This window comes from Silurus meridionalis, chromosome 10 (genome assembly GCF_014805685.1).
Source record: "Silurus meridionalis isolate SWU-2019-XX chromosome 10, ASM1480568v1, whole genome shotgun sequence".
Taxonomy (NCBI): domain Eukaryota; kingdom Metazoa; phylum Chordata; class Actinopteri; order Siluriformes; family Siluridae; genus Silurus; species Silurus meridionalis.
This window is the reverse complement of record NC_060893.1, coordinates 25,447,601-25,460,100: the sequence shown is the minus strand read 5'-3', so window position 1 is coordinate 25,460,100 and position 12,500 is coordinate 25,447,601. Positions and strand designations below refer to the sequence as shown.

At 38.9% G+C, this 12,500-nt stretch overlaps 2 protein-coding genes across 2 annotated transcripts in view; one reads left to right on the top strand and one right to left on the bottom strand.

Moving 5' to 3' along the window:
- Positions 1-6,100, bottom strand: part of vps52 (VPS52 subunit of GARP complex) — a 10,040-nt gene extending 3,940 nt beyond the window's left edge. Inside the window, exons 1-10 of the mRNA XM_046859704.1 lie at positions 5,973-6,100; positions 4,631-4,715; positions 4,447-4,499; positions 4,240-4,315; positions 3,631-3,698; positions 2,823-2,998; positions 2,527-2,677; positions 2,296-2,396; positions 1,608-1,740; positions 448-505 (exon numbers count right to left, since the gene is read on the bottom strand). Of these exons, the coding sequence (XP_046715660.1) occupies positions 448-505; positions 1,608-1,740; positions 2,296-2,396; positions 2,527-2,677; positions 2,823-2,998; positions 3,631-3,698; positions 4,240-4,315; positions 4,447-4,499; positions 4,631-4,715; positions 5,973-6,065 (994 nt within the window). The 5' untranslated portion in view covers positions 6,066-6,100. The remainder of the gene's footprint in view (positions 1-447; positions 506-1,607; positions 1,741-2,295; positions 2,397-2,526; positions 2,678-2,822; positions 2,999-3,630; positions 3,699-4,239; positions 4,316-4,446; positions 4,500-4,630; positions 4,716-5,972) is intronic.
- A 1,288-nt stretch (positions 6,101-7,388) lies between these two features.
- On the top strand, positions 7,389-10,243 carry rps18 (ribosomal protein S18). Its single transcript, XM_046859705.1, has 6 exons — positions 7,389-7,496; positions 8,630-8,728; positions 8,814-8,900; positions 8,981-9,082; positions 9,936-10,027; positions 10,132-10,243. The coding sequence occupies exons 1-6, from the start codon at positions 7,494-7,496 to the stop codon at positions 10,205-10,207; spliced, it is 459 nt and encodes a 152-aa protein (XP_046715661.1). The 5' UTR covers positions 7,389-7,493; the 3' UTR covers positions 10,208-10,243.
- The last annotated feature ends 2,257 nt before the right edge of the window (positions 10,244-12,500 follow it).

Genomic DNA, 12,500 nt, shown 5'->3' with positions numbered 1-12,500 from the left:
AAAAAAAATCACTCAAGCAGATAAAAAAGATAATGTGTGTACATATACCAATAAAATGTATATTAAATGTAATGTATATTAACACGGGCCTTTTCTAAAAATAGCTCACCATAGCGCCATTTACCAGTGAGCTGCATCTAATTTTTTTGTTGCTATTCATTTTTAAATCACACTTGCATTGGTGTGAATTTGAAAATGACAATATCAAAATATAGATGACTAGATATTAATAATATTATTAATAACATTTAATTAAAGGCAAATTAAAGGTAAATTGAGCAAATTTGTTATTTCAGAACTTGTGTGTTATTTTGACTTGTGTGTATCAAACTGGTAGGCCTTCACATTAATCAGTACTCAAGAAGTAGTTTCAAAAGTTTGGTGACCCCTGTTATAGAGCCTCATTGACCTTCTCAAACTCTAAACTCTAAAAGTGGTAAAGGATATCTTTCTTGGCCGTATCTTCCACACCCATAAGATCATCTTTATCTGCTACGTCTTCATACTGAGGAAGAGATCAAACAGTACTGATTAATCATATAATCTGTGGGTATGTTAAGATTCTCCACCTCTTTTTTGGAAATAGACCCCCAGAATATCCTAAAAGATCCTAGCAGATCCCCAGCATCACACCTGTTTACATCCTGTTTAGTTTGAATGCTGGATTGTGATTGGCCGGAAGTTCAGGTGTGAATGCTGGATTGTGATTGGCCGGAAGGAGTTCAGGTGTGAATGCTGGATTGTGATTGGCCGGAAGGAGTTCAGGTGTGAATGCTGGATTGTGATTGGCCGGAAGGAGTTCAGGTGTGAATGCTGGATTGTGATTGGGTGAAAAGGAGTTCAGGTGTGAATGCTGGATTGTGATTGGGTGGAAGGAGTTCAGGTGTGAATGCTTGATTGTGATTGGGTGGAAGGAGTTCAGGTGTGAATGCTTGATTGTGATTGGGTGGAAGGAGTTCAGGTGTGAATGCTTGATTGTGATTGGCTGAAAGTAGTTCAGGGGTGAATGCTGGATTGTGATTGGCTGGAAGTGATGAACATGCTGCTCACAGTATAAACAGCTTTAACCATAGTAATATTCAGTGTGACAGCTATTGTACACATTTCCTAAATAACCTTACTGAGCTCCATGGGAAGTTTTACACAAGGTGGAACCCATATGGTGGAGCAAGATGAATTGGCGAACTGGAGAAGAAAATATTCAGTAAGAAATAAAAAAAAAAAACCAGCAGCAGGAGTTAACTCCAACAGCTTTATAATGCTCTGACTAACTAATAACTAGTTATTAATGTGAATATATGTAATCTGGCACTACTTTATCTCTGGGTGTGGTTCAGAGCAGAATTGTAGATGTATCAAGCTGTATATAATGCATAATGAAAATTCAGCATTATTTTTATCCATGCAGTCAGTTTTTCTCCCCAAACATCAATAACAGCTTGAACTTCTCAATGCTGTGAAGTGACTATGGTATAAGATGATAGTACACAGCTATACTTTCTTCTTTACCACCGTTTAGTGCACCAACATTCTGTAACACCTCACACCTACAGTGTTCTTAACAACAATGTCTATTGCAGATCTAATAGAAGAACGTTGTTCCTCACCTGAACTTTGAGCAGTCGGCTGCTGTAGGACTTGAAATAGCTGTAGTAGATCTTGCTCATGGTGTCCACATACTCATCCCGAATTTCTTTTGCTACCGTCCTCTCATTGGCCAACAGGAACTGGTAGAAGAACCTGTAGAAGAACAGGACACCAATGGGACAATTACACACACACAGAACACACACACCATGACACACTGATTATTCTAAACTTCTAAAATTACACAGCACAGTAGCATACACACACATTATCACCAAAAGTATTGGGTCACCTGGTCATAGGTTTGATGTGTGATTTTTGAGCATCACATTCCACATTTATTCCCAATTTACTCTTATAATTCCCTCCACTCTTCTGGGAAGGTGTTCCACTAGATTTTGGAGTGAGCTTATGGATATGTGTGTTCATCAGCCACAAGGCTGTTATGAAAGGCAGGTTTTGATGTAGGTGAGCATGTACACCAGATCTTCAAGACGCTCACTTTGTGCACAGGGGCATCACCATGCAGGAACAAGTTTGTGTTTCTAAGTTTAAGTGAATGCTAAATTGTATTATAGCGCCATCTAAAGACGTCCTGTACAATTGAGTGCCTCCAGATTTGTGGTAACAGTTTGGAGAAGAACCACATATAGCAGGAAAGGTCAGGTGTCTAAATACTTTTAGCAATATATATATTTATACACACACCTGTACTTGAGGAGTGTGTTCTGAGGAATCTGGTAGTTGGTCATTGGCTTTCTGAACGAGTAGATCTTCTGCAGGATGAATTCACGGATCTTACTGACCGCCTGAGGATGACACACACACACACACATACACATAAACACACACATTCATACACGGTAACACACTAATTACATCACTTGTTCATTCACACAAGTGTGTGTGTGTGTGTGTGTGTGTGTGTGTGTGTGTCACCTTGATCTTGAGGCGATCGACAATGTCCTGGATGTCTGCGCAGGCGAGCGTCTCTCTGAAACTCAGTTCTTTGGCGAAGTTGATCTTATTGTTGAGCTCATGAAGCTGCTCAAGGAACTGCTGCTCTGTCACAGGGCTCTCTAGTATCACACTGCACACACACAGAGAGAGAGAGAGAGAGAGAGAGAGAGAGAGGCGAGAGAGAGAGAGAGAGAGAGTGAGTGAGTGAGAAAGAGACAGGTAGTCCTTTGAGAATTGAAACGCGTGTGTGTGTGTGTGTGTGTGTGTGTGTGTACTTGATCATGGTGCTGGGTACGAGCAGCTCGTCCACCAGTTGGCTGAGGTGACTGCGTACAGCCTGTCTGTTCTTCAGTCTCACACTCATACTGACTGACTGCTGCTGCAGCGTCTCGATCTCACTGCTGATGGACGACAGGTCCGCCTGGAAACCGCTCAGCATTCCCTCCATCCTCTACACACACACACACACACACACACACACACACTCCTCCTGATTCAATCCACTCAAGCAGGCAGAGGTTAAATTCAGCTGCTGTTAGAGATGATCTTTCAGTGTAGTTATTAGGGGTGTAACAGGAAAATGCATTTCTACCAAACTCGTTTTGATACAGTGCACATGTGTACTGAAAATAAAAATAAGTCAAAAATATTTAAATATTAAATACAAAACAAAAAACACACACTTATATAAACATCTGTGTTGCCCAAATGGGGTCTAACAAAATGTTAACTATTTAATTATATTTTTCCATTTATTTGATTGTATTTAATCTGTGTTGATTTAATCGATTACTCAATTTAATAAATATAATAAAAAAAGTATTTTGCATTCATTTATTTAATTTATAGACATTTTATTTTTTATTAAAATTGTTTTTAAAATGTAAACTGTTGATCATAATAATAAACTGCATTATCTAAAAAAAAAAATAACAAGCAATTATATGTTTTGCATTTCTTCCCCAGTAACTAAACCAAAAATAAACCGGACCGTGACTTGTGTGTACACCAGTGAGTTTATCACATGATAAAGCAGGAACGATGCGATTGGCTGACCGAAGCCCTTTGATCACATGATCTTACCTCCAGTATGGAGTCGCAGGCGGTGATCTGGTTGTGTAGTGACGCGATGTTCTGACTTTCCTTAATGTCTGTACACGGTCTAGTCAAGGGTTCGTTATCATTAGGGGCCAAGCACCAGACATACAGACACAGTCTTTGTTCATTCTTACTTTACTTCTTCTTCAATTCTGCTGTGTGGGAAAAAGCTGTGAGATTCATTATACTGATTGTCCAAGGAACATTCTGACTAAATTTGGGTCAACTGTTTCCAATGCTCTAGCGCCACCCACTGGTTTAAATTTAGAAGTAGGTTCATGGATATAACTATTAGTCAAGCATCACTGAATCGAGTTAATTACCATCTAATCTTGGATTTTGAAGTTTATATTTGCTCTTATAAACTGTTCATCACTCAGTTAGGCAGTATCTCATCAAGGACTTTACACACTGACACACACCTTAGTGCAGAGATTCAGGACCATGACCTGAGGTTATGCACCAAATTCCATTCCAACGCCACCTACTGATCGAAAGTTATAATTACATGCTTCATTTTAATTCTGTATTCTGCCGACTCCAAAATGTTTCCGTGTTGTTCTGTGGTGCTGCGACACGGTTGGGTGAGGATACAGTCTTTAATGGAGGCCTGCTCAATGCGCTGTAGTTCCGTCTCCACCTGCTTGGAGTACTGACGCAGATCCACACCCTATAGAAGAAACAAAATAACATCAATTATGCTCAGACAGAAAAGTTCTAAATAGAATAAGACACTAATTAGCCGGTGTGTGAAGTTTAATTGGAAAAAACTCTAAAACATAAAAAACTTTATTCTCTGACCGTTCTGAGAGCTTCCTGCACCAGCTCGTCCTCCAGATTGGCCTGAATGTGGGCTGAAGAAAAAAAAAAAAAGACACCTCATTAAACACACTCTCATACATACACAGTGTGTGTGTGTGTGTGTGTCTGTATGTGTGTGTGTGTGTGTGTGTGTGTGTGTGTGGTGAAGTGTGTAGGAACTTACTGTCCACTTCGTCTAGAATGAACTCATCTGAGGCGAGATCCAGATCCCCCAGGTTCAGAGGAGGCACGGCGTCAGCATCTGACTTCTGCATGAGGAAAAGAAAAGATAAAACAACAAGCTAACACTCTCCTGTCCACCAAGTACAGTCACCTATAGACTATCTACAGCACAATATCATCATAACCTGAAAATCTTTACCTTCTGTCACGTGACATCCTGACACATACATTAAATCAATTCAAACTTTTTAACTGCATCTACACTCATCGATGGATCCTCAGTGGAGATCATCAGAAGCCCACACACGCATTATACACATTCTTGACACACTCTTCTCACACACTCACACACACACACACACACACACACACACACACACACACAATACTCATTTCACTTCACACACGTCATCAGCACCACCATATTAATATCTGATCATATTATACTGTGTACATGCTGTTCTACACGTCTTCATTGCACAACATTGTGTTTATGTTTACAGGTACACTGTTGTTTATTCTCCTCTTTTACACACTGTACTGTAGAATATATTACACCAGTAACCCTAGTTTATACCCTATACCACTAGAATGGACTAAAAACACTGAGGTACTCTATTTATATAGAAGACACTTCTATTTATTGAGGAAACATGCAGGATGATGCTGAGGATGTTTCAGGAGACGGTTGTGGTCAGTGCTCTCCTGTATGAGGAAGCAGGCTGAGAGAGGCAGACACTAACACAATCAACAAACTGATCCACAAGACCAGCGATGCTGATCTACTACACAAAACACCGGTCAGTCTGAGGAGGAAGTTCAGTGACTTGACTCATACAACACTGTAGTCTGACTTTCCACCATCTGTTTTTCACTGATGTTATAAATCTATTTTATTCTGCTACACTTTTAATTTCACTAAATAAACAACTGAATATTCATTTTAACATTTTAATATGAGAAACTGCAACCAAACAATATCCCTATAGGATCATTACAGTATTCTGATGATGGAGGTTTCCCAAACAGGATGTATAAGTATTGGCACCCCTGTCTCTCTCTCTGTCTATAAGAATGAATGAAGACTGTGTACATTAATTACTGCTCTATTCAGTCATTTATAACCCTGACACAGCAGGAGAAATCTGGTAAAACATTAATGGAGTAATATATAATGTAGAAAGTGTGTTTATTGCTATATGAAAGTTAATAAACACGTTATAACTGCCGCTTGTATGCTAATCACCGGCTAGCGAGGAACCGAGTCTCAATACCCGAATTAAAAAACACCTAAATCATTAAAACATGTTTATAAATGATCTGTTAAAACATTAAATTCACACCTCGTCCTGTAAATAATCCATAGCGGTAGTGGAGGTGACACCTGCGGGTCCTTCTGCTGCAGGAGCCTCAGCTGGAACAACATCATCCGCCATTTTAACCGGAAATACAAAATAAAACTACATTAATGAGTCCCTCGTCATTTCCGGTTCGACGGAAACCATGTAGTTAAAGTGGATCCACTCTATAATATGACTTAAGTGTTTATTTAAACTTTTACTTCAGTAAAATTACAAGATTTTACCTTTAAATTTACTTAAATGTCCAAAGTAGTGATTTATTATAACTATAATTTTCATATGATCATTTTTATCTTTACTTACTCACCTCAGTTTCTGTGTAAAGACTCGAATGTGACTCTCAGCACACTGATCTATTAATAGAATGATATTAATGACTCAAACACTGATTGATTTCTATTATAATGATCATGAACATAAAACTTTCTACTTAATAAAACGTGTAAACGAGGTCACGTGTGTGGTGGTGAGTTCGAGTCTGGAGTTTCTTCATCATTTATTCCTCTCTAAATGTTCTGCTTGATGTTGAACTGATGCTGAACTGTATGTTGGTGATCAGTAGATGCACCGAGCGCCGATCAGAACACGTGTAAAACAGAGCGTGCGCTCGATCCTGATTGGTGACTCGCTGCGTGTTTCACCAGTTACGTTTTTATCCTCTTTAATAAAAAGGAACGACTGATTTCACTAAATGTAGTCGAGTAAAAAGTCAAATATTTGACTTTGAAATGTAGTGAAGTTACAGTAAAAATCTTCACGAATGGAAACACTTCAGTAAAAAACAGTTACACAAAAAAAGCTGCTTAATTACAGTAACAAATTACATTTACTTCATTACTGTCCAACACTGAAAATAATTATGATTTCATTTAATATCATTTTATATCAATTATACTGTAATTAATGCTAAAATTGTGAAATAATGATTTATAACTTATATACATACAAAAGATTATATACTACAGGTTCTAGAAATATTTATATTAAAAAAATGCAAAAATATATAATAATTATATAATAGAATATAACAATTTATTTTAAATAAACAGCTACGACATCAAATACACGAAAGTGCTCAAAAAGTACTTTATTGATCTTATTTAAATATAATACAATATGAAATTGAGCTGCAAAATAATAAAGAATATATTAAACAGTTAAATAATAAAAACAGATATTAATGTGGTAAATATATATTTTTTTATATTACAAAAATATACACAACAATGCTAAGGGAATGAGAATACAAAATAAGAGTTATATGTTATAACATTAAAAAAATGAAATAAAGAACATGATAAGAATAATTAGTGATCATCAGATTTTTTGGAAGATTATTAGTGTTTTTTTTTTTAGGGATATATATATATATATATATTTTTTTAAGATTTTCTCTTTGGGACATTTTTTGGCTTAGTGACGGCTTCACTTCCGGTATAAGGACGGGGTGAAAGTCTCGCGAGATCTCCGTCACTTCCTCTTCGCGCGGAACCAGCTTCCAAGATGGTGAGTGTGAGCCTGAGCTTTAAGACGTTTCCACTATAAATCTGTTCCCATCGCGTCCCCGGGGCAGGTTTCCTCCACACCGGGGGGAGAAATAATTCAGGGCTGATGTGTAGATTATGGATGTTGTTGTATTTGTGCTCGGAGATGGGAGATGTTTGGAGATAAAGGGGTGAGATGTGCTGCTTGGTGTTATGGCGGATCTCAGGGCACTTCATCAGGAGTGTTATAAAGGCCAGATGTGTACAGAGACACAGTGTAATTCATTAAACAGCTGGATTTGTAGATCTCGCGTATGTTTTATAGAAATATAAAGACTAGGCACATGTTGGTCTGCTCTGTGGGTGAGAAGATCTCAGGTGGTGGTGTGGACCTTCCTGTTTATAAAGATTTATTATAGAGAAGTTCAGTGCAGAGTCTGGAGAAGTAGAAATCACCAAAATATCCATGCTGTTTATTCATATTTCAGTTTAAAACATCTCAATAAAGTGGTTTATGGTGTCCAGAAGTTCTCCAGGTCCAATGGTGTCCTGAACACTATTCAGATGGGGTTCGTTTCTCATTATTGGGGTTTACTGGGGTTTTAAGGTTTCTGAAATGCAGTGTGTGGAAAGATCACGCTGGGTTTTTTCCTAAGCTGTAAAAGTGTTGTAGTATCTGAGATCATGTTGTTGGAGCGACTCTGGTTCTTCTGTTCAGGATCTCTGTCTTCCTGGTGAAACTTCTAAAGATGTGTAAAAGGGTTCTGACTAAGAAAATGTGTCTCTGGGCCACGTCCCAATTCATCTACTGTCTATCTTCAGTAGTATTTCAGACTCAGGTTCTCAATGGTTCTCGCTCTCCTTCTTCCTGATTACTTCACCATGTTAGAAATTTAATATTACCCACAATGCTTGGTGTGAAGGAGGACTGGTTTATGGATGGGGTGTAGGGGGAAAAAGGTGAATGAAATGATTTGTGAGAACGTGTGAAACCATGGCGACCAGAGTTACACTATGTTCCTGTACTCTGAACACTTATTTAAACCTTGAGTGAGTAGCCCTGGTGGTCATGTGACCCACACACTGGTTTCTGATTTGTGAACTTCTGAGACGTCATGGAGTTCATTCCAGTCTGCTCTGTTCTTCCTCCCGCAGTCTCTCGTCATTCCCGAGAAGTTCCAGCACATCCTTCGTGTTCTCAACACGAACATCGATGGTAGGAGGAAGATCGCCTTCGCCATCACCGCCATCAAGGTCTGACCAAACGCTCGCTTCTGATAAGTGTTTTATTCTGTTCATCTGTGTTCTCCTTGATGCTGAGGCGTGTGTGTGTGTGCAGGGTGTCGGTAGAAGGTACGCCCACGTTGTCCTGAGGAAGGCCGACATTGATCTCAGCAAGAGAGCTGGAGAACTCACTGAGGATGAGGTACGACATCAGAGTGTGAGGTCGATAAAAGTACGATGGATGATGATGGAAATGTTGATGGAATGTTTTTATCTCCGTAGGTCGAGAGGGTGGTGACGATCATGCAGAATCCTCGCCAGTACAAAATCCCAGACTGGTTCCTCAACAGGCAGAAGGACGTCAAGGATGGAAAATACAGCCAGGTATGAGAGATGAGGTTTCCTCCATTCAGTGATGATTGTGGTGATCTGCAGTGTTGGGGCTGATGGAACAGAACTTTTGGTGTGACCTCAGAGTAAGATCACACATGGAGCTTGGGTCTCTGGAAGATCATTTCTTCTTTTTATGAGAAAACAGTCAGCAGGAAGTAAGTGAGATGTTTGATCTCTTTGGGCTGATGTTGATCTGATTCTCCTGGTTTTAGAATCGGATAAAGTGTGACCTTTTTTTTTTATCGGGTTTGAGGACGTGTAGATTGGTGAAGTTTAGTTTTTGGTGCTGGAGAAGAACATTTCATTATCTCGACTTATGGCTGGATTAATGTAGTAATTATAAACAGGATCAGGAATATAATAAATTATATATATACATTTAAAATATCTGGGGTTGGGTGATGTCTCAAAAACATGAACATGATACTCAAACACCTGAAACGCTTTTAATGGAACAACAAACTGTTAAACTATAAAGTTAAATCTATTGTAACTTCTTTTTATGCATAAATTGAGTTTTATTAAATCCTGTGAAATCAATGGTGCCTGTTTTAGTGTTCTAATTATTAAAAATGGACATAAATAAACACAGTAATGTATCATGAAATCGTTTATCGTGATATTCATCGTTTCGATATATCAGTCCAGTCTTAGTACAGCCTGCTTCAGAAGGGTATGGAGTTGTTTTGTTAAAGTTCATCAGAAAGACGAGTGTATAGTAATAAAGGTGATATTTGGCCACATGTCAGCATTAAGACCTGTAGGTTCTGGTGTGTGTGTGTTCTGTGTAATAGGTGTGTGAAGTTATATTGGACATGTATATTCACTCCTTGGTGTGTTTCAGGTTCTGGCCAACGGTCTGGATAACAAGCTGAGAGAAGATCTGGAGAGACTGAAGAAGATCAGGGCTCACCGTGGTCTCAGGCACTTCTGGGGGTGAGGATGTGTTTTATTTCTCCATGTGCTTCGTGTTGGAGACTACAGATTACTCCAGGTGTTCCAGGTTCTTTATTAATTTATATTTATTTTTCTCCCCCCAGTCTGCGTGTGCGTGGTCAGCACACTAAGACCACCGGCCGTCGTGGTCGTACCGTCGGTGTGTCCAAGAAGAAGTAAACGCTCACCGATGTTAATAAACCCACAGTTCAGAAACTTCACGCTCTCTGCCTGGTTATTAGTGTTTGGGTTAATGTGATTTTACTTTGAGCTCTTTCAGATCTTTTATTTTCTAAAACCAGAACCCAACTCTTAAACACCCTCAGAAACCACATCACTGTGTCTCCTTAGTAACCAGCTTTCACTCAAGCAAAGTGCAGGTTTTATCAGTTGCCTTTCACCTTCTGATGATGCATCTGGACATGTCAGATGATTATCATTGGTTCTGCTCTTACCTGGTATTAGGTGTGATCTGAGGTGTTGGTGGAATGAACTACTACATGATTCTACGTCAGTCTTTAAGTTGACTGCTTCCTCTAATACAAGTAGTAATTAAATTAAATTAGCACCAGAAACACACTGCTTCTGAGCCATTGTTTCTCACCAGAGTTTTTAGACCAACATGAGGCATTTCACCAGTTGAGCTGAACTCTGAGCTGAAATGGTCCTGTGGAAGAGCAAAAACATTACGTAAGGAAATGTGAAATTAAAGATCAATGATAATTGGGACAATCTTCTTCCTCTAGTGCAGTTCTGTTGGAGAGCTCTAGTAGTTTAATGAGTCCTGGGATGCAGTCAGCGTTCCAATTCACCCTAAATGTGTTCAGTAGGGTTGGAGATTTATAGCGGGAGATCTTCCACTCCAACTCAAGCTAAACAGATCTTCATGGAGCTGGTATTGTTCTGCTGGAGGGGAAGATTCATGCTACAGCATTCATACTTGTGAACAACTTTGCATTCGCAGTTTGGTGAAGAACTACATGTGGCTGGAAAAGTGAGGTGTCCCAATACTTTTGGATATAAATAGCATAGATTAAGTTACGGTGGTTTTATTTTGACAAATAGAAAAACATTAACAAATTGAATTCTCTGAAATTCTATTTAGTCTTTGTTCATGTTGCAGATGGACTTTATAGCTGCAGTTCAGATTCCATTTATCTGCAAAATCTCTTTAATTTGTAATAAATGTTTGGGTTCTGTTTTAGTTTAAGATCGTTTTTGTCGGTTCTAAACTAGGCTGTCTTATTTCTGTTCCAACCTTAAAATACTTATTTCATTTATATAAACTCGGAGCTCAAACAGCACCATGTCAACGCAAAAAAGCCCACGTGTGAATACAACAATGTGAATTAAATCCACCTTTTCAACACAATTCTGCTGAACAGGACTGCATTGTGTGGACACTGATCCAAACCCAGAACTATCAGTACCCTGGTTCAGTGTCTGTTTCCTGTCTCAATATCCCTAAAGAAGTTCTCATGAGACAAGACAATAATCCTGTTCTGTACATGTAACTGACTAAACCTCATGGTTTGGGTTCTGGACTCATCCTACACATTCTGCTCTTGTGGAGATTACGGGGTCATGTCCAGGTAGAAAAGTGTTTAGGTTCCATAACGGTGGCTTTCAGACTCAAATCATTACTTTTTTTTATTGATAAACACATGTTAATAAACGACCCCTATGAGGTTCTTTCCCATATGTTGTGAAGTCTGAAGCCCACAGCTCTATAGAGCATCTCTGTACACTGTAGCTTCACTATGTCCCTTCAGGAAGCTCAAACCTGTTCCTGGTTTAGTATAATTACATAGTTGTTGATATGAAGGTTGGAGAAGAAGAACTCGAGTGTCCTGCACAGAGCCCCGACCTCCTGAACCCCACCAAACACCTTGGATCAACTGGAGACCAAATGTCACTAATTAATGCTGGTTTATCTGCATCTGCATGATCTGAATGAACACTAATCTCCACTGCCACACTCTAAAGTCTCGTGGAAAGACTGGCGCTCGTTTTAACAGCAAACACGGGAAATAAAACTGGAATGAGATGTTCAACAAGAAAGATACTGTTGGTCATATGGTGTATTATAATAAGGCTATTTGAATTGGTTTGTTTTGGACAGATTTTAAACAGATCAGGAGAATAAACACGTTACAGACCAGAGAGGAAATAAAATGAAAGGTTTGTGGAAGTTGTAGCTGAATCTCTGATTAACATGAAAATGCACGTGAATGGCTGAAGCTGAGGATCTACAACAGAAGCGAAAAAAGATTCTTGTTTGTTTTTGTTATATTTTATTTATTTTACATTTTCTTGTTTTATATTACATCCTGAGCAAGTTAAAATGTTCATTTTTATACAACAAACAGTCGAGGGTTAAGGGCCTTTCTCAGGGGCCAAGCAGTGACTGTGCTGGAATCTGAACTCACAACCTTCCAAATGAAATGAACCATTGAGCAACATAACCACTGAG